The sequence below is a fragment of the Thalia democratica genome, chromosome 7, assembly GCF_965202585.1.
Source record: "Thalia democratica chromosome 7, ktThaDemo2.hap1.1, whole genome shotgun sequence".
Lineage (NCBI taxonomy): Eukaryota > Metazoa > Chordata > Thaliacea > Salpida > Salpidae > Thalia > Thalia democratica.
In genome coordinates this window covers 46,357,965-46,378,009 of record NC_139171.1, presented here as the reverse complement: position 1 = coordinate 46,378,009, position 20,045 = coordinate 46,357,965, and the positions used below count along the sequence as shown (strand labels likewise).

General features: G+C 25.5%; 1 protein-coding gene across 2 annotated transcripts; it reads left to right on the top strand.

The window, feature by feature from the left end:
* The first annotated feature begins 4 nt into the window (after nt 1–4).
* LOC145840802 (E3 ubiquitin-protein ligase RFWD3-like) lies at nt 5–19,809 on the top strand. Of its 2 annotated transcripts, none has more exons than XM_082948138.1 (10): nt 5–77; nt 1,412–2,411; nt 7,388–7,558; nt 7,918–8,026; nt 11,414–11,615; nt 13,363–13,510; nt 17,160–17,336; nt 18,473–18,708; nt 18,965–19,176; nt 19,642–19,809. In XM_082948138.1, exons 1-10 carry the CDS (start codon nt 68–70, stop codon nt 19,795–19,797), a joined length of 2,421 nt encoding a protein of 806 aa, XP_082804264.1. In that variant the 5' UTR covers nt 5–67; the 3' UTR covers nt 19,798–19,809. The 2 variants fall into 2 exon arrangements, with proteins under 2 accessions (XP_082804264.1, XP_082804263.1); XM_082948137.1 differs by having other exon boundaries at nt 7,918–8,032.
* Nucleotides 19,810–20,045: the final 236 nt, after the last annotated feature.

The following is a 20,045-nucleotide window of genomic DNA, read 5'->3' as shown; positions in this document are numbered from 1 at the left end:
ATTAAAATTTTTATATAAAAGTTTGTTGTATTTTGGATTGGACTTTATTCTAAGAAGAATTTTTTCAATGGATGAGGGTGAGTATTTAATGCAATTAATTATTTTTATTCTTTTTAAAATTTGTTATTTTTTGTTTAAAACTGGGTTACCACACATCTAAACCCCACTCAGCATATCTCAGGCTAGTTTGTATTAAAAAAAATCAGGCTAACTCTGGCTAACAGACTTGCTTGAAAAACTAAAGCTTACTCTGGTTTGTTTCATTTCATTTTGCAAAACTCAGACTAGTTTGGAATCTCAGGATGGAAATTTCAAGTTAATGTTTTTTTAAATGAAAGTCATTTTTTATAAACTCTTTTTTATTGTTTTGGTTTTAGTTTAAAGTTTTTAATTTAAATTAATTATTTCTTCAGTTTTCTTACAAACTCAGACCAACTTAGACTAGCTTGGTGTAATTCAAACTAGTTTTTGGTTAATAAGGCTTCTGTAAAAATAATAAGCTTGATAAGATGGGTTAGGGTATAACAAAAGAAAAAAAATGTTTTGTTCTGAGGTTAAGGCCATAGGGGGGAAGCCATGTTTTTTACAAGTTGATCTTATTTTAAAGAGTTTTTTCTATGCTTCAAGATGGTGTTTGTTATTTTGAAAATTTAAATTAATTTTTGAGGTATGTCCAGTCAAAGTTGGCCGCATAATAGGTTAGGGGTATTGATAAACAATGAACATAAAAAAGTCATGGGTTAAGAAGAAATAAAGTTATGGTATGTTTTGCCTTAGGAGTGGCGATATTTATTGCTTGATACTAACTCTCATTATTTCTATTTATTGAAAAATATTTAAATTAACTAAAGTTTTTAGTAAAGGCTACATGTTTTGAAACACACTGTATACATATTTCTTGAAACTTCATAAGTTGTTTATATATTTTATTTTCATAACATAAGACATACCTGGGTTAATAATATTTAAAAGACATATATCCCTGTAGTTTTTTACTCAGGATAGCTCGAGAATATTTTTAAATGTTAAAAAAGTATGTATTTGCTTGATTGCTAAGCTAATCAGCTTAAAAGCCAAAAAAAATTATGTGTATTGTTTTTATTTATCTCTTATTAAACTTTTTATAAATTATACTTTATTAAACAAACAACTATTACTTTTTATTATCTTTTGATAACAATTTGATTATTTATTGTAGAAAAAAGTTTAGATTTCATATAAATTATATTTGTTGACTTTTCCAGCTAAAGTTGTTTTAAAGTTTATAACTCAAGGTTTTTTATTTCACTATATCAAAGCTGAATTTCTTGATTTTTTTTATAAATAATTTTCTAATTTTAATAAATTTTTATGCTAAATGATGTTTTTTTTTAATAAACATATTGTAATAAAATTTATTTTAAATTTCAAGGTAGTACAACTGGATCATTAAGATCAACTTTAAATCCGGATAATAATCAGTATGTTGTCCAAGCAAGTCCACCACACGCTAGTCAAGTTTCTAACTTAACAAGAAATATATTTGAAAGGTTTTCTCAAGAACAATCATCAAGTAATAATTTAAACCTGCCAAGTAATTTGCCCCAAGGACAACCAGTGAGCCCACCAAGTCATCAAAGTCATCACTATTCATACAATTATTCATTAAATTCTTTTGAAGTGTTAAGTCCTCAAGAAATACTATCTTCTACTTATGCAAGGTATAGGTCTGCTAGGAGAAATCTCGCAAGTAATCCAATTAGATTAAGTAATGGTATTGTTTCAGAAGGCACAGACTTAAACTTAGCTCATCCATCTCAAAATGACATTACATTAAACAATAATACATCATCATATAATTTTGAGAGAACAGAACCTGCAGTTAATTCTAGTGTTAACTTTGAAACTGAGAATGACTTAGTTAATATTGGTAATGAACAAACTGGTGAGCATTCATCTGATCCAAATGAAGTTCAACAGCCAGTTTTATTACCTACATCATCACCTACCACAGAAAATTTAGCAAATATTGCAGTAGACGCTCAAAGTACAACTACTTTGCCAAACAGTTCAAATAATAATATTTCTGGATCAATAGAGTTAAATTCTAGGACATCTACAGAATCAAACCCCTCTAGCAATAGGATTTCTAACACTAGTGAGTTACCTAACAATTTCATTAATCTTGAACCTAGTGTTGCTACAACAACCGTACCAAGTGATAACACTTTAAATGCATCACTCATGGATTTTCGCAGTCCTGAAAAATCTAGTTTACCAAAAAGTAAGTGTCAAAATTCAAATTCAACTACTGATCAAGAAGAAAAAAAAGTAGAAGTAGCAGATGATGATGAAGATGATGTTGGAAGAACTTGTATGATCTGCTGTAATGATTATACAAGTGATGGAGACCATCGGATTTGTTGTTTGAAGTTAGTTTTTTTATTATTTTTTATTTTCATAACATAATTATTAATAAAATAATTACATTTTAAATACAAGCTATGTAAATTGTTTAGTTTAGTAATTTTTTAAATTTTTATAAAATATTTTAAGGGCATAGGGGGGGGTAAACACCCTTTTTTGGTTTTTGATCTTACTTTATATAGTTTTTACTAAGCTACAAGATGCTTTTTACAGTTTCTAAAAATTCAAAATAGTTTTTGAGATATAGCCGGTCAAAGTCGGAGGCAACAATAGGATCCTTATGGGAGGCGCAAACTAAAACAGCAAATAACTAGAAATTACTAAAAATATATCTCCTCCTAGGTTTTTTGAGATAACTACCTCATATTTTCAGGAAATTTTCCTTGCAGTATTTAGAAAATTCTGTCGGAACAGAATTTAAAAAAATTAAAAAGTAAAAATTTTATAACAAAAAAAACAAAAAAAAAAATGTTTTTTTTTTGTTTATTTTTTATATAAAATTTTTATTTTTTTTTTAAATTCCTTCCGACAGAATTTTCTAAATATATCAAGGAACATTTCCTGAAAGTTTGAAGTAGTTATCTCCAAAAACGTTGGAGAAGATAGATTTTTAGTAAAATAGTCTATTTTTGCCGTTTTAGTTTGCGCCTCCCATAAGGAACCTATTGTTGGCTCCAACTTTGACCGGTTATATCTCAAAAACTATTTTAAATTTTTAAATCTGTAAAAAGCATTTTTTAGCTTAGTAAAAACTATATAAAATAAGATCAAAAACCAAAAAAGGGTGTTTACTCCCTCCTATGCCCTTAATATACACTTTAAAATTAAAGTATGAATGACTATGGTATAAGATAACTTAAAAAGTTATTATTGCATTTTATTAAGATAAAAGTTTAAAAATTATTTAGAACTAGAAAATTGTTTAAGAAAAGTTTGAGTGGTTAAATATTAAGCATATTCTCAATACTAATATTAAATTATTATAGATTTAAGTAATTAACATTCAATAAAGAAATTATTTTTTCAGTCAAAATTAAATAAATTTGATAGATTGTTTAAGTATTTATTAAAAATTTGTTTATAAAAAATCATATAACAATTATTTTAGCCATTTTTTATGTTTTGATAAAAGTCAAATGGTTAATGTTATCTTTATTACGAAAATAAAGTCATCAATTATCATTAATTTTTGAATTAAAAAAACAAGTCTAGTTTAACTAGTAAAAGAGTCTGCTATAAATATTTTCAAAAATACTTAATATTATTTAAGTTAAATATATACTATTTTATAACCTATAATATTTAACTTTGCTTTATAAAAAGAACATAACAGTTGGACAAGCTCTATCTATATTTTTTACTTTAAGTACATTTTCATTTAAGTCATGCTCATAGTTCATTTGGAATTAAAATTAAAAAAAAAAATCTTAGAACAAAACTTTAAACAGTATATATATATATATATATATTAATAAGACAAAACTTAAAGTTATTATTGGTTTTATTATAATACAACTAAATCTTCTTTTATGTTTAAGAAGAATAGTTTAGTAGTATGTATTAATAGGAAAATCAATCATTATTTATTTCTCTGAAAAGTTTTGCTTTTGAAAGTTTAAATAAAAGCTTATACTAATGATTTTTAAGGAATTTAAGCTTTTCTAAAATCAAAGTGGTGTAAATAAGATGCAAAAAAAGTCTGTAATGAAACTTATAAATGTAATTAAAGTTAAGGTTAAATATTCCTTATTAGAAATAATTGTAAACAAAGAACATACTTAAGTAAAAAGCCCAATAGATCTATTACAACATACTTTACAAACAGTAATTTAAAACTAAAGTTAGATCGATATAAGTTCATCTTCAAATAGATAAAAATTTTGAGCCAGGATTAAAGTTAAATAACTATTTCGTTCTATTAGAGTTTTTATATAACTTTGTTGGTAAACTGATGAACAATTGTTTTTATTTTAACAATTCAGACAGTTGAATTAAGACAACTCAAATTAAAACGATTCAAATTTTAACAATTAAGTTTTAACATTTATAAAAACAACTTTTAAAAGTCAGCTTCTAAGTTGTCAAACTCAAAAGTTTTTACTACTACATTTTCGATTTCAACAATAAAACATTTTAGGTTTAAGCACCTTGAAGTTTTACTTAGTTTTGATATGTACATATTAATTCAAGGCGTTAAGATTACCTTCAGTCACTTTTTTTAATAAATAAAGTTTAAACACATCAATTAAAGTCAAAAAGTACTTAATAAAATCAAGTTTTTGTTTTTACTTTAATTATCTTTACTGCCAAAAAAAAAAAAACATTTTTACTTAGTTAAAATACCCTAAAAAAATTTAACATGTCATTTTAAGAGTAATAAAGAAAGAAGTTAAAATTGTTATAATTTGAAATGTTTTAGTTCCAATGGTTTAATTAATAATTTTGAAAGTGTGAAATGTCATATTGAATTGTAGGAAGTTGAATTGTCTTAGTTAAGATTGCTAAGTTTTGATTTATCATATTTTGATTAACATTAGTTTTTGAATAGAATTTGTATATCTTTTATTTATTTAAATTTTTTATCAATTATAAAGTTTAAATAAAAAGTTTAACATAAAAATATTACCTTAAATAGGGGTAGGGAGTAAAGCACATTTTTTTGGTCATATTGTAATAATCATTCAAGTCCATATGATTAGGATATGTTTTTGCTTTATTAAGACGAATCTGAAAAAAAAATTCTAATCAAAATAAAAAGTTTTCCGCCCAAAAATCACAAACTTTTCGATTTTTTGACTTAAACAGTAATAAAATCACTTATACATGTCCTAGATTTGTAATTTATGTGTTAAATGAAAGCTTATACTTATTGAAATATATTTAAAGACATATTAACTGCTTTTGATGTATTATGACGTCATAATCACCCTAAATGTGCAAAATGTGTCTGTAAAATGTAGGGGCAGGGAGTACAGCACATTTTTTTGGTCATATTGTAAAATTCAAATAAGTACATATGATTCGGATGTGTTTTTGCATAGTTAAAAACAATCTAAAAAATAAATTATGTTTTTGCAAAAAAAAATTACTGCCCAAAAAACTGATTTCAAACCCAAAAATCACATACTTTTTGATTTTTCGACTTAAACAGTAATAAAATTACTTATACTTGTCCTAGACTTAAAATTTATATGTTAAATAAAAGCCTATAATTATAGGCATAAGTTAAAGACATTTCTACTGCTTTTGTTGTATTATGACGTCATTATTACACTAAATATGCAAATTTTGTCTGTAAAATCTTACTTTTTTTTTCTAATATAGAAAGCAAATTCTTCTGCTGTTTTACTTATAGTTTTTTGATAAAGAATATAAAATGTGTCAGGTCAGCTAGGCAGAAAGATATTACTGATGTAACGTCATTTCAATTGCATGTTGATATATATATAAAATACATTTTAAATCACCTTCCGTTATTAGAAATTATGGTTATTGAGAGCACCTGTCTAAGAGTAAAAGATCTAGACTTATATTTCATAGAAAATGCATGTAAATTTATTAAAATTAGTGTAATTTTATTCTTTAAATTTAAATTTTTTTTTTAATTAAACAATAAATGTTTATCTGCATTAATTTTTTTAATTAAGTATTTTATTGTTTTCAAATTACTATTAGTTAAAGTTTATAAAGTATTGTACGTTTAAATAAATTAAAACTGAATTTGTTAGTTTGTTTCAATTTTAATTCTCTAATTTCAAAGCTTTTTATCAAATCGATTTTAGTTTTAAACTCATAGCAGTTAGTTGTTATTGTATTACTTATATAAAATGCTCTCAATAATTTTAATTTCTAATAACGGAAAGTGATTTAAAATGTATTTTATATATGTATCAACATGTAATTGAAATGACGTTACATCAGTAATATCTTTCTGCCTAGCTGACTTGACACATTTTATATTCTTTATCAAAAAACTATAAGTAAAACAGCAGAAGAATTTGCTTTCTATATTAGAAAAAAAAAGTAAGATTTTACAGACAAAATTTGCATATTTAGTGTAATAATGACGTCATAATACAACAAAAGCAGTAGAAATGTCTTTAACTTATGCCTATAATTATAAGCTTTCATTTAAGATATAAATTTTAAGTCTAGGACAAGTATAAGTAATTTTATTACTGTTTAAGTCAAAAAATCAAAAAGTATGTGATTTTTGGGTTTGAAATCAGTTTTTTGGGCAGTAATTTTTTTTTGCAAAAACATAATTTATTTTTTAGATTGTTTTTAACTATGCAAAAACACATCCGAATCATATGTACTTATTTGAATTTTACAATATGACCAAAAAAATGTGCTGTACTCCCTGCCCCTACATTTTACAGACACATTTTGCACATTTAGGGTGATTATGACGTCATAATACATCAAAAGCAGTTAATATGTCTTTAAATATATTTCAATAAGTATAAGCTTTCATTTAACACATAAATTACAAATCTAGGACATGTATAAGTGATTTTATTACTGTTTAAGTCAAAAAATCGAAAAGTTTGTAATTTTTGGGGGTGAAATTAGTTTTTTGGGCGGAAAACTTTTTATTTTGATTAGAATTTTTTTTTCAGATTCTTCTTAATAAAGCAAAAACACATCCAAATCATATGGACTCATAAGTCCAGCAAACATAACCCAAGTACTCCCTACCCCTATCTAAAAGTATTTTTTAAATTTTGAAACAAATTATGGTTACAAAATCTGAAGGGTTTTAGCCTAAAAAACAATTGTTTATCTAAAATGAATTAGGTGATTATTATTTTCAGTTTTTACTTTCAAGAGTGATATGAAGTTTGAAAAAATACTTACTGTAACTGATTTTGATAGATATTAGTTTGTAAATAAATAGATAATAATGTCTATAAATTAATTGTATTAAAAAATCTAAGCTTACTAATTTGTACTAATGGTTGTTATTTGTATTTGATAGGTGTGGCCATCTGTTTGGATATAGTTGTATCAAAAAATGGTTGAAACTCAAAAATACGAGAAAAGCAGATTGTCCTCAATGCAAAAAATCGTTCTCGATGACTGACATAATTCCCTTGTTTGCGAGAAATCTCTCTGCAATTGATAATTCAGAGCTTATTGAAGCAAAAAAGTTTGTTTATCAATTTCTTATTATTTTTAAGTTTTATTTTATTTTTCTAATGGTTGTCATCATAGAAATGTGATTTAAAGGTTGTAATTAAATCACTCTTGTTATCACTAAGCTATTAACTATTTCAACTAACCATAAACTTTTGTTTTTGTTTAAAAGTATGAGTAGTTAAAGTGTGAAATATTAATTAGTATACATTATTAGTAAAAAAAACTCTCTAATGCTTATAATTAATTTGAAAACTTGTTTTTTTGTAGTTTATTTTGTTTTTATTTTTCAATTTACCTAAGTTTGTGTGAACAAAAAGTTGTAGAAACAGTATAGTTATTAAATTAAATATTTATTAATATTTTATTTAGAAATTTAGAGCTATCAAAAAGAAAGTCAAAAGAAAAAGACTTAATTATTCAAAGGCTTGAGTTAGAAAAACTTGGATTAAACCAAAAAATAGATAAACTGCAATCACAAGTGAATGTTGGTTATTATTATCAGATTTTTGAATTAGTAACAAAAATTAGATATTTTTAGGACCATAAAACTATTTTTATAAGTTTTAGGTTATATACCATATTTGATAAACTTAATTAGATAAGTGGGTAGATGTCAAATATGCACGAAGAGACACTTTTGCACGGGTTTAAAACTTTTTTATCTTATCTAACTTTTATTGATTATTACTATTTTATTATTTTTAGTTTTTATTATCATTGTTACTCCTTAACCTTTGGTCAGTAATTTTTTTCTCTTCTTCATACTTATTTATTATTATCATTATTTTGACTTTGATTATCCATTATGCTGGTTTGGTTAATTAGTGCTCTGATGTTGTATTTAATTATGTTTATTTTGAATTTTAATTACTTTTTTTGTTTGTTGTTTTGCTTGATTAACTAATTTCTAATGCAGTTACTATATAAGTTTAAAATGTTCTTTATTTTGTAACAATTGTTAACAGGTAACAGTGATGAAAATTTGTTGAAATATATTTGTGTTTATTAAAGACCTTGTTTGTTTTTAAAGAAGTACAATAGCAGACTAATGTTTCATATTATTAGTTTCATAAATTTATATTTTTTATATTTATATATTTTATTTTTATTATCACTGTTACCCCTTACCCTCGGTTGGTCACTTTTTTTCTTCTTATTTTTATTTATTCGTTATCCTTTTCTGTTTTTATTTATTTCTAGTGGTACATATTTTTTTTACTATCACTGTTACCTCTTTACCATTGGTCGGTAGTTTTTAAAAAATTAAGTATTAAAATTGTTAATATTTATTTATATTATTTTATTCTGGTGCAAAAATAACCCTTTGTGCAAAATTATCTTTGTGTAAAAGTGTCTTCATGCAAAAGTGACCCTTCGTGTATATTTGACCCGTCCCTTAGATTAGTATGCATGATCCAAATTTCGCTGAACTTGACATGAAATAGAAGTATTGTTTAAAATCAATTTTAGTAAATCTTTTCAAAAATATTATTGTAATTGAGCCTAAGGTTATATATATTGAATTTTTAAATCAAGTATAGAAAATCCTAGTAAAACAACAGTTATCAGATTTAAAGTAGTAGATTCTTTAATTTTTTTTCTGAAAGCTTTTTTATATTAAAAGTAGGTTAACTTCAATCATAAAAATGGGGCAAATAAACGTATGTTTTTGCGTGTATTGTACTGTGACTGTTTGTAAATGTTTAGTAGATGTTAAGTATATAATATTGATAATAAAAAAAAGATTTTTTACTTAATTTAATAAAAGAACTATTCAAAAATAAGTTTTATAAGGTATCTCGGAAGAATACATTATTTCGGCTAAAAATATCTTTAAAAATTGTAAAAAAAAGCAGATTTGCACAGAATGATTTAATATTTATTAAAACCTAAACAATCTACGGTTTTAAAAAGTATATACAGTTATGTATCCTGTACTTGTCCACAAGGAACTTAAATTTAGAGAGGTTTACTAATAAAAGAGAATTTTTTTCTAAGGATTTTTAAACTACTAGTTAAACTTGTTAAAGAAAACTTTGAAATAGATACATCTTTAAGCTGGAAAAATTAAGATATTACATACTTTTATATGAAAATAATTTTTGTATTTTTTTAAGGTTAATTTTCAAAGACATCAAAACTTGATCTGTGCAAAAATCTTTCAAATCACCTCGAGTCAACTGGAATAACTTGTGTTATAAACTTTAATTCGCTAGAATATAAACTATTTAGCCATTAATTTTTGAATAATTATTTTCTCTGTCCAGTTACAGGTCCAATATATGTTGCACAGAGAGTTAATATTACAAAATAGAAAAAAGTAGTTTTTTTTTCTGAAAATTTGTTGCCAGAAAGCTAACATTCTTGGGCATATAGAGCTTCAAACCAAATTAGAAATTCTGCCTACATCAAGGTTTCCAAAAATGGCCCCTTGGGGACCATTAGCAGTAAAGGATCCACAGGGGGGCCAATGAGGTCATAGTTGTAACTTACAATAGATTTTCTGAAAAATAAAGGTTTTAAGCGTTTTTCGTGGTAGTTTTGAAACTTATACTAGATATTAAGGTAAACATTTAGAAAACCTAGAGGGCCATAAGCTGTTAAACGGGAGGGGGTACAAGGTCATTATTTGAATTAAGGGTTGCCACAAAGTCAGGAAAAGTTAGGAAATTTGATCTAAACATGCTCTTAATAATAAAGTTTGTCACCACAAATACTTCATTTTGATAATATTATTTTCTTAAAATTTTTGCATTTCATCTTTTTTCAGGGTCTAATTGAATATTTAAATAAATTGAAAACTTTTATGATTTCCTGTGTGTATTTACTATGTGGTAGAGATTCAAAGATTTTGCTGATAGAGCTCTTTATTGCGGGTAGCTTTCAAATTTGTACGAGAGCACAAAATTGCACGAAGACACTTTTGCACGAGCAGACAATTTTACAAGGAGAAATTTTTGCATGGGTTGAATTTTGTTTTTAATAATTTTTTTATTAATCTTAGATTTTAATTTTAAATTTTATTTTTTTTTTTACTTTAACTGTACCCCTTACCCTTGGTCGGTAAATTTTTTTATTGATTATTATTATTTTCTTTTTACTATCACTGTTACTCCTAACCCTTACCCTTGGTCAGTATTTTTTTTTTTTATTAATTATCTTTTAATTTATATATATATCTTATTTCTGTTTTTTTCTTACTCTCATGCAAAATGACCCTCCGTGCAAAACTGTAACTCGTTCAAAATTGACCCTTGGCGCAAAATTGTCTTCGTTCAATTTTGTCCCGTCGTGCAAATTTGTCTTCGTGCAGTTTTCTCTTCTAGCAATTTACTCCCCTCATGCAATTTTGTCTTCGTGCAATTTTGACCCGTTCCCATTTATTGCAATTACATCGATCATACACAGATAGTTCAAATTGTGCAATGGAAGCTATATGGCTTAATCCAGCAAAATAACTGTTGTTTTAACATGTATAAAATAAAAATTTGAAAATGACATAATTTCAAGTTTTTGTTTATGTTTTTTTGTATCGGTTTTGATTAAGAATTTGATTTAGAAAAGTAAGGATTTTTTTTTTCAGCTCCATCTGTTGCATCCCTGTAATTTTCTATTGTTTTGGTGCTAATATTCTTTTAATATAAGAATAGATAGACTACAAATTTAATAAAAACTGTTATATTTCTACAATTAAGTACTTTAAAAGTTTTACTTTTTTTTATACAAATAACCTACAAAATACATTTTAAAGTCGTTTTAAAAAACATATTTAAAAGTTAAGAATATTCAAGTTGAACTATTTTATTTTAGCAGCAAAATTAAAATAATTAAAGCTTTGAAAGCCTAATGACTTTATATCCTACAGATGGTGCACGAAGTTAAAGGCTTCTTGAATGACAACAATGGTGAACCTTCCAGAAAGCTACCTCGAAAAAACTCTTCTATAAGCTACAGCCGACTTAAGTATAAGAAAATAGTAGGAGGAGGTTGCAAATTGCTCCAGTTTTGTGAAACGTCGCATCAGTTTATTACTGTCCAGCCATCTCCAACTCCTAATATTGTCAAAGGTTATTTTAAACATTGTACACACTTAAAAATAATATGTAAAGAAAGCTATTTTTCATAATGTAGTTTTTAAGATTTACTCTACTAAAAGTCAAATGTGAAATTGCAAAACTGATAATGTTACTAAAAAAATCCTATCTACAGCTAAATTCTATCACGAATGTTCTTATAAGATAAAATTATAGTTAAGGCTTGATAAAAGTGTTTTTACAAAAAGTTAGTTCATACACGTAAGGGGTGTCCTATGTCTCCTAAGTTTTTTTTTTATGAATTAAATTTTAATTTTTAAAGTAATAAGTTTTATGTAAGATTCAAGTTTATACAATTAATTGTTAAAAGAGTTTAAATCGTAGAATTCATTATGTCCAAGAAAATACTTTATTTATCTTTTTTTTTTTGAGAACTTAGATTACAATACTTTTATCTTTTCTTAGTTAAAACATGCAAAACTAGCAATTTAGGCCATAAGGGAAAGTCAAATTTTTCACAACTTAATTTTATTTTGTAGAGTACAAACTAGACTACAAGTTGATTCTTACAGATTTTTAAAACTCAAAATAAGTTTTCAGTTATAGCTGCTGATTAAAGTCTTAGAGTACATTAGGTTTTTAATAGGAGGATAACACTAAAACGGCGAATAAATAAAAATCACTAAAAATTTAACCCTCCTACGTTTTTCGAGATAAATACCTCAAAATTTAGAAATATACCTTGCAGTATTTAGAAAATCTAGTATAAGTGTACACAAGGTAAATTTTCAATAAAAAACTATTTAAAAAAATAAGTTGATTTTGTGATTTTTGGTCATAACATTTTTAAGTTTTAAATTTTTAAAAGAAATATTTTTTGAATATTGCAAGAAACATTTCCTGAAAAATTTAGGTATTTATCTTAAAAAACGTAGGAGGAGATTTTTAGTGATTTCTATTTATTCGCCGTTTTAGTGTTATCCTCCTAAAAGGAACCTAATGTACTCGCCGACTTTAACCTGTTATATATAAAAAATAATTTTAAATTTAAAAAATCTGTAAAATGCCATCTGTAGCTTGATTAAAACTCTAAAAAATAAAATCAAGTTATGAAAAAAGGGATTTATCTCCCCTATGCCCTAAATCAAGTAACTTTTTTGTAAAATTTGGGACGCTTGGCTTTTTTATGTCGAATAATGCAGTTTTTATTTTTATCTATTTTGAAATTCCAAGAAAATTGATTTTAAAAAAATTCCTTAAAATATTTTATATATTTTTTTGATATATGACTATAAAAAAAAATACTTGTATTTATAAAATAATTTAGTATAAGTTTGTACGCGTAGCTTATATAAAGAGCTAAAGTAATTTTGTAACTAAATTTAAATATTATTTAAGTCATTAAAAGATACAATTTTTACATTTTATACTAGTAAAATAAGAATTTTGGACAGTAAAAAACTGTTAACAAAATTTTAGAGACCTTGATAATTTTTGGTTATACAACTTCATTGACAAACTTTTTAAAATGTAGTAGTTGGAAGATATTGACATACTAACAAATTTAAACAGCAAAGTCAAGCATGTTGTTGTTAATGAAACAACGGACTTTTTCCTTTGGTATTTCAGCTTGTTAGACTAAAATAAAACTCCATGTATTTGGAATGAAACAACAAGTCTACAAGATTATCTGCCTGTTTTTTAAATTAGTTTGTTGTATTAATCAAAGATTAAACAGTTTTTTTATTTAATCTGAATGTTATTTGTTTATTTGTCATAGGATACGGAGTTCGACTTTTTGACGGAGAACTTAGCTCTACTAAGTTTATAGGACTTCATTCAAGCTTAGTTAAAGATGTAAAGTTTTCTCCACACAATCCAAATCAGATACTGTCGTGCGGACAAGAAGGAAGAGTAAAAGTTACTGAGTAAGTGGTAGTTTTTCAAAAAAAAAAAACTCACAACATTATACTGCAGTTTTAAATTATAATTTTAATTTTTAATACTTTTACACATAAAATAATTTTAATGCAATTTCAAAAAAAGGTTTCATTTTAGATTATAGTTTTTTGTATGTTCTCTAATTTAAAAAAATAAATAAAAGCTTAAAGTAAATGATTATATAAGTTCATTGTTCATTTCTATAAGTTTACGATAGCTGTTTTCTTTTTAAAAATTTAACTTTATGACTTTCTTAAATTGCATTTACCGTTAAAAAGTTAGTTTAGGTTTTATAATAAAACTTTTAAAAAGTACATAGGTAATTAAGTATTAAAGGCGATATCTAATAAAGAGGTGGGCAGTTTTTTTTAAATCGGTACATTATATGTAGCGCCAAAGCTAACGCTGATAAATTAAATTAGTGAAAAATTTTATTTATTAAACAAGTTTAAATAACCATAAACAAATTTTGTATTTGTTAGTGTCTTGATTTATTTTTTATATTTTAAGTTATTTAAACAAACTAGTTGATTTACTTAATTTTTTCTGTACGTATAGCACTTTTAGATAAATCTGAACTAGTGTTAAGATTTTGTAAAATTTTAAAAACTACATAAGTAACTATTTAAAGTTGCTATTTTTACGGTATAAATTTTAAATTTGCTTTAAATTTTTTTCTTAAATAGACATAAGATTATAAATTTAAATTAATGTTTCGAAATTTATTAAAATTATAACGGACTTATAGTAATGGCGGACTTATGATTTCTAATTTTTTTTTATTGTAAGAATTAAATTCTGTTTAAGTATATATGTGTATTAACAAAAAATATTAAACATTAACAAAAATAGCAACAGATAAAACCTAAAAATAAGAACAAACAAGACATAAGTTGACTTGTACAGAATTTGTTTTTAAGACTAGCTAACCAAAATTATTCAAATTTATTTGACACGACATAATGTGTATTTTTGTGATTCTTTAAAAAAATTTGCAGTTAATTTTATTATTGCTCTGAAGAAACGCATAATGCGTAGAAACTATAGTAAACAAGTTGAACATTAGTTGTTTTCCCTGGATTATTAATATAATTTAAATTTATTTATGAATTAAATAACAAACAGATAAACAAGCATTAGTAAATTTTAATAAAAACATCATGAAGTTTAACTCGTTTTTTTATTATATTTTAATTTTTTTTTTAAATACTCCTTTATTATATTGTATTTAAGTAAACATAATAATTAGTTAACTCCACGAGCTTCCTTGTTAATATTCTACTATTAAAAACCCTTATGAATGTAAGAAAAGTAAATTGGTTTTCAAATAAAAAGTTTTTTGCTTCATAATATCTATGAAGACTTATTGATAGCAAAGACATATGATCTTAGTAAACTTTATTAAATTAACACCATATTATTTCAATTTAAAAATATTCAATTGATTAATACTGACTGTAAACTACAAATAATTAAATTCAAAATGTTATTCATGTTATTATTCATGTATACTTTTTACCGAAATGACAAGTGTTATTATTTCAGGGTTGCCACTTTACCTGGAAACCTTGAAAAACCTGGAATTCGACAATTTAGGCAAAAATAACCTGGAAAAACCTGGAAATTTGAGAAATTTTGAAAAAAAACATGGAAAAACCTGGAAATTTGATCATAAAACCTGGAAAAACCTGGAATTTTTAATAATTTTAACATTTTCAGTAGTAAAATTTCGATTTGACACAAAAAATCTATCATATAAATAAGATTTTTTTTGTCATCAACAAAAAATTTTTTTATTAAAAAACACAATTAAAGCAACTTCACAGTATCTTTTCAATGTTTTTATACTATTTGATACAGTTTCTTATATAGAAACTAACCTAAAACTAAAAATAAACCCAAAAATGTGTACTTTTAAAAACCTGGAAGAAATTTAGACAACCTGGAAAAAAATTTGAAAAAACGAGTGGCAACCCTGTTATTGTTAACAAAGTTTTTAAAATAAGATAAACAGTTTTTTGTAATCCAAAATGTGTCTTTTGTTCTATTTATTCTCTAATTTCTAGTTAATAAAATTATGTTTTTTAATATAAGCTATATTCAAAACGGGTGCACAACGATCCTTATTCAGACAATTTTTATGCGGAAATTTAAATCTGACTTTTCAAACTAGTTTTGTATAGGATTTAGAAATGTTGGATTTTAAGTTTTTGTAGTTTAAATTTTCAGAATTTGTACTATCGTCATTAAAAAAGTTGGATTTGGATCTTTTCGAAATTAAGTTGTTTGAATTTAAATTTAAAGTGTTGTAGTTTGAATTGTCTGTTAAGAAGCGTCTTAATTTTGAATGACGGAATTTTAATTTTTATTTAATTTACGTTAACGAAATTTAATTGTGGAACTGAAAAAGTGATAATAAAATAATGTTGAAATCGACCATAATTTAAGTTCTCTTTACTGAAGTTTCAAAATTTGAATTTTAGTAGTTTTACTTGTCAAAATTTCAGTTGTTTAATTTGCATCTCAGATTTAAATTTTCATCTAACTATACAAAAGTATAATACAAAACTTCTATAAAAACTTGAAAAATATGTGAAAATCCCTAGAAATCCCTCAAAAATACTTTTTTTTTTGTTTAGTGATTGAAATTTGAAAACCAAAACAGCGACACCGCGTGGTGAAAAAACTTGTAAGAAAATTTAATAGTTTAAAAATTAACAATTAAAAAAAAATAAAATTCTTTGCAACCTCAGTACAAACATGTGACTCTATCGCACCACCTAGCGATTTTTTTTAATAAACACAAATTGTCTAAAGTTTGCTTATTTTAGTAAAATTAGAGCTCAAAAACCTTGAACTTTCGTAAATTTCTTATTAAGACTGTGCTTATAAACGGTTAATGACATATTTTACTTTTTTTTACCTTAAGTTTAAAAAGTCTTTTTAGTATACGAACTTTTCTACTTACATAAACTGGGCCTTAAAGATTGAATGCATAAGGGATCTACATGTTCTAGAATTCTTTAAGGCCCAGTGTGTGTAAGCAGAAAAAGTTCGTATTCCAAACTAGACTTTTTAAATCCTTACGTTAAGTAATTTTAAAGTAATTAGTTTCTCGTAAAATTTTTCAAAAGTGCAGTTTTATTTTCATTTTTATCGCTGGTTTATTTTAGTTTGATTTAAATCTAATAACTTTTATTAGTACAGCAAAGTTCTTGAATATAAGCATTTAAAATTAATATACATTTTATTATTACGTCATTTTATATTTTAGAACTTTAAACTACAGTATACTTTTATTTCAATTTCAATTCAGTTTAATTTAGTAAGATGCAATTTTTGACAAGACTTAATTCGAAAGTACTCAAATTTCTTGTATTTATACAACAGTTTATATTAAATTTGCTTTTTAATAATAAAATAAAAAGAAAATAATTTTACATTGACCTACTAAGTAAAAAGAGACAAAATTTTAATTATTCAAACCTCAAAGTCAGTTTGAAAATAAATATATCGTATAAAATTAATAATATAATTATTGAAAAGGTTACCAGAATTAGCTTGTTAAAAACTACTAGTTTCAGTTTGTTGTTTCTTGATTACCCTCAAAACTCTTATTTTTCTTATATTTTTCAGTTTGCGCACCAACTTTTCTGTGGTGGCGTACGACACTGGTAAGCCGGCTTGGAGCTGCTCGTGGAGTGAGGACAGCGAAGTTCACTTTTTTTCCGGCCTCGTCGACGAAACGTACCTTCAATTCGATCTCCGCAACACTTCCACCCCCCTCGCACAATTCAAACCCGAAGGAATTCCGTAAGCTTTCCTATAAATAGTATAAAAAAAAGTTAAATTTTTGATTATTAGTTATCTACCTATATATATATATATATAAATTTAAAATACACGAAATAAACTTTTGCTTGGGACAGCTTTTTCTGCGTTTAATACGCGTCTTCAGCCAAGTTTTATTCAATGAAAAGCAAATTTGTAAGTACAGCAATAAAATTATACAAAATTAGGTATTACGTAATAATAGATAGTTGATTTTAGACAAAATTATTAACACAGTTTTTAGATAAATTGTTTACGATAATGTATGCAGCCAGTTTGTAATTCGTTTCTTTTGTTTAGAGATTCTGATTTATTAACTTTTAAAATTTCGATTTTTTCCGCATTACACAATTTACATCCGTTTTTTAAACTATATTTATTTTTCGTTCTTGTTAATATTTCCCACTAAATTTTAAAATTAACTTCGTTATTTTTTAGTTTCCAAATGTACTGCGATAAAGTTGTCGTATTTTTATGTTTTTCGTGTTTGAAGCTGTACTTGTGCTTTGTGTAGCGATTCTTGAACGATAGTCCAGTCGAGCCTACATAAAACTTGGTCTGGTTTTCAGTTATGACTGCCGCTTTATATATAATATTTTCCATTAGGCATATATATATATATATATATATAAAATAAGGTTAATGTTTAAACGTAAACACTTTCAACTGAGCCCACTTGAAGGGCTTTTAAATAATTTATTCAAATGGCGATTTAAAAAAAAAAATTCTGGAACATATGTTTCACAAAGCTTTAATTTTTCATAAAGCTTTGATCATCAGCCAGTTAAATTCAAAATACAAAGCACTGTACTAAACAAAGATACAAAAGTTATGCAAAAAAACATACTTACGTCATACTGTTTTTTGTTTTTTTGCATAACTTTTGTATCTTTGTTTAGTACAGTGCTTTGTATTTTGAATTTAACTGGCTGATGATCAAAGCTTTATGAAAAATTAAAGCTTTGTGAAACATATGTTCCAGAATTTTTTTTTTTAAATCGCCATTTGAATAAATTATATATATATATATATATATGTTGTTGGTCGTGTGAAGTTTTTTTTTTCTATCAACCAGAATTGTAGTGAATTAATTATTTAAAGTTCATTTTAAAACGCAGGTACCCCTTAATATCGATGCAGCACATTTCGGCGCGCCACTCCTTCAGCCAGTTCAGCGGATTGCTCGCCTCCTCCATACACCAGCCTTCGTTCTGGAGCCAGGGAAACGGAGGAAGCGAGCTGGAAATTTCAGAGTACAAGCCGATCTTGTTCCCGATTGTGAATAGTTGCGGAGGAGTGAGCGACGTTCAGTACGACAAACACACGAAACACGTGCTGGTCACTTACAAGCCAAGTGGGTACTTACATTTTTTAACGGGTTTTAACTCACTAAGTGTGAAGTTTCAGATTTTAATTGAGCCAGTATCTTTTATTACGTGTTCTGTAATTTGGTTTTTAGGTTTTTGACGAAAAGATTTAGTATAATAAAAGTTATTCTTCGAATAGTTTTTTTAACAATAAAATGTTTTATTTTAAAATCCAAAATACTATTAAGTTATTATTGCTGATGTTATTCTATGCATTATACTCTAATAAATCAAACACAATAGAAAGAACTGCTGTTTCGCAAGGCGTTTCAAAGCATGTGCTCTACCAAATGAACGAGAGTGTGAGCAGTGATCAGCCGAGCTCAATTTTGTGCAACCAAGTTGAAACTTTCCAAGGTTCGCTTTGCAGCAGTTTTTGTAGAAACAGCGTTTTTAACAACTGCCACGACCATTTGAGTGTTGCCGGCGTTGACCATGCCAGAAATTGCGTTAAGGTCTGTGTGTTTTTGTTCAATTTTAATTTATTTTAATATATACTATTTATAATTATATAAGTATATATGTTCACAATATAGCAAACAATAGTAACCGATATACAATTAATTTAACACTATATTATAAGAAGCAAATCAGACTGACCCTACAAGTATACTTTTCTACGTTAAGCAACCCTTATGTAAATAAGTTTTAAGTCTACTTAATAATTCAGATGTAGAGATCAAGATTTGAAAAAATAACTGAAAACATCAAAATACGGACTAAATTGAGTATTTAATCTCAGTTTTTTTTTTCAGTTTTTTCACAATGTTTCTTTTAATACCAAAATGTATTTGTAGTTTTACGTAAGTCTGCTACATTTTTTTTCAAACATTAAAAAATTAAATCGAAAAACTAAAAGTTTTATAAAATACCTCTAAATACTGATGTATACTTAAATAAAAACAAAATTTAATTTTCAGATTTTTGACATTAATTCCGGTAGTAAAGAACAGTTTGTTATACAAGTTAATAAGCCTTATGCATGTCAAGCGTTGTCGTTTGAACGCGGCCACAAAAAAGATCATATTGCAGTGCTAACAGATGACTCTTTGACGATTTTCAGGCAAAATAAATAAGAATTTATAGACAATTAAATATCTTTGTGTTTGTAAAACACATTATTTTAAAGTATAATTTTAAAACTTTGAAAACTAGTTTATTTGTTAAAACAAAACTTAACTTTATTATTTTTTTTTTTAACTAAACATTCCTCACTCAATTCATAATTGTGATGTTATTATTAAACTAAAAAAGTTTAAGATACTTTGTTTTTTAAAGTATTGTTTTATTATTGTGCGTCATTTATTATTATTTGTAGGAGATT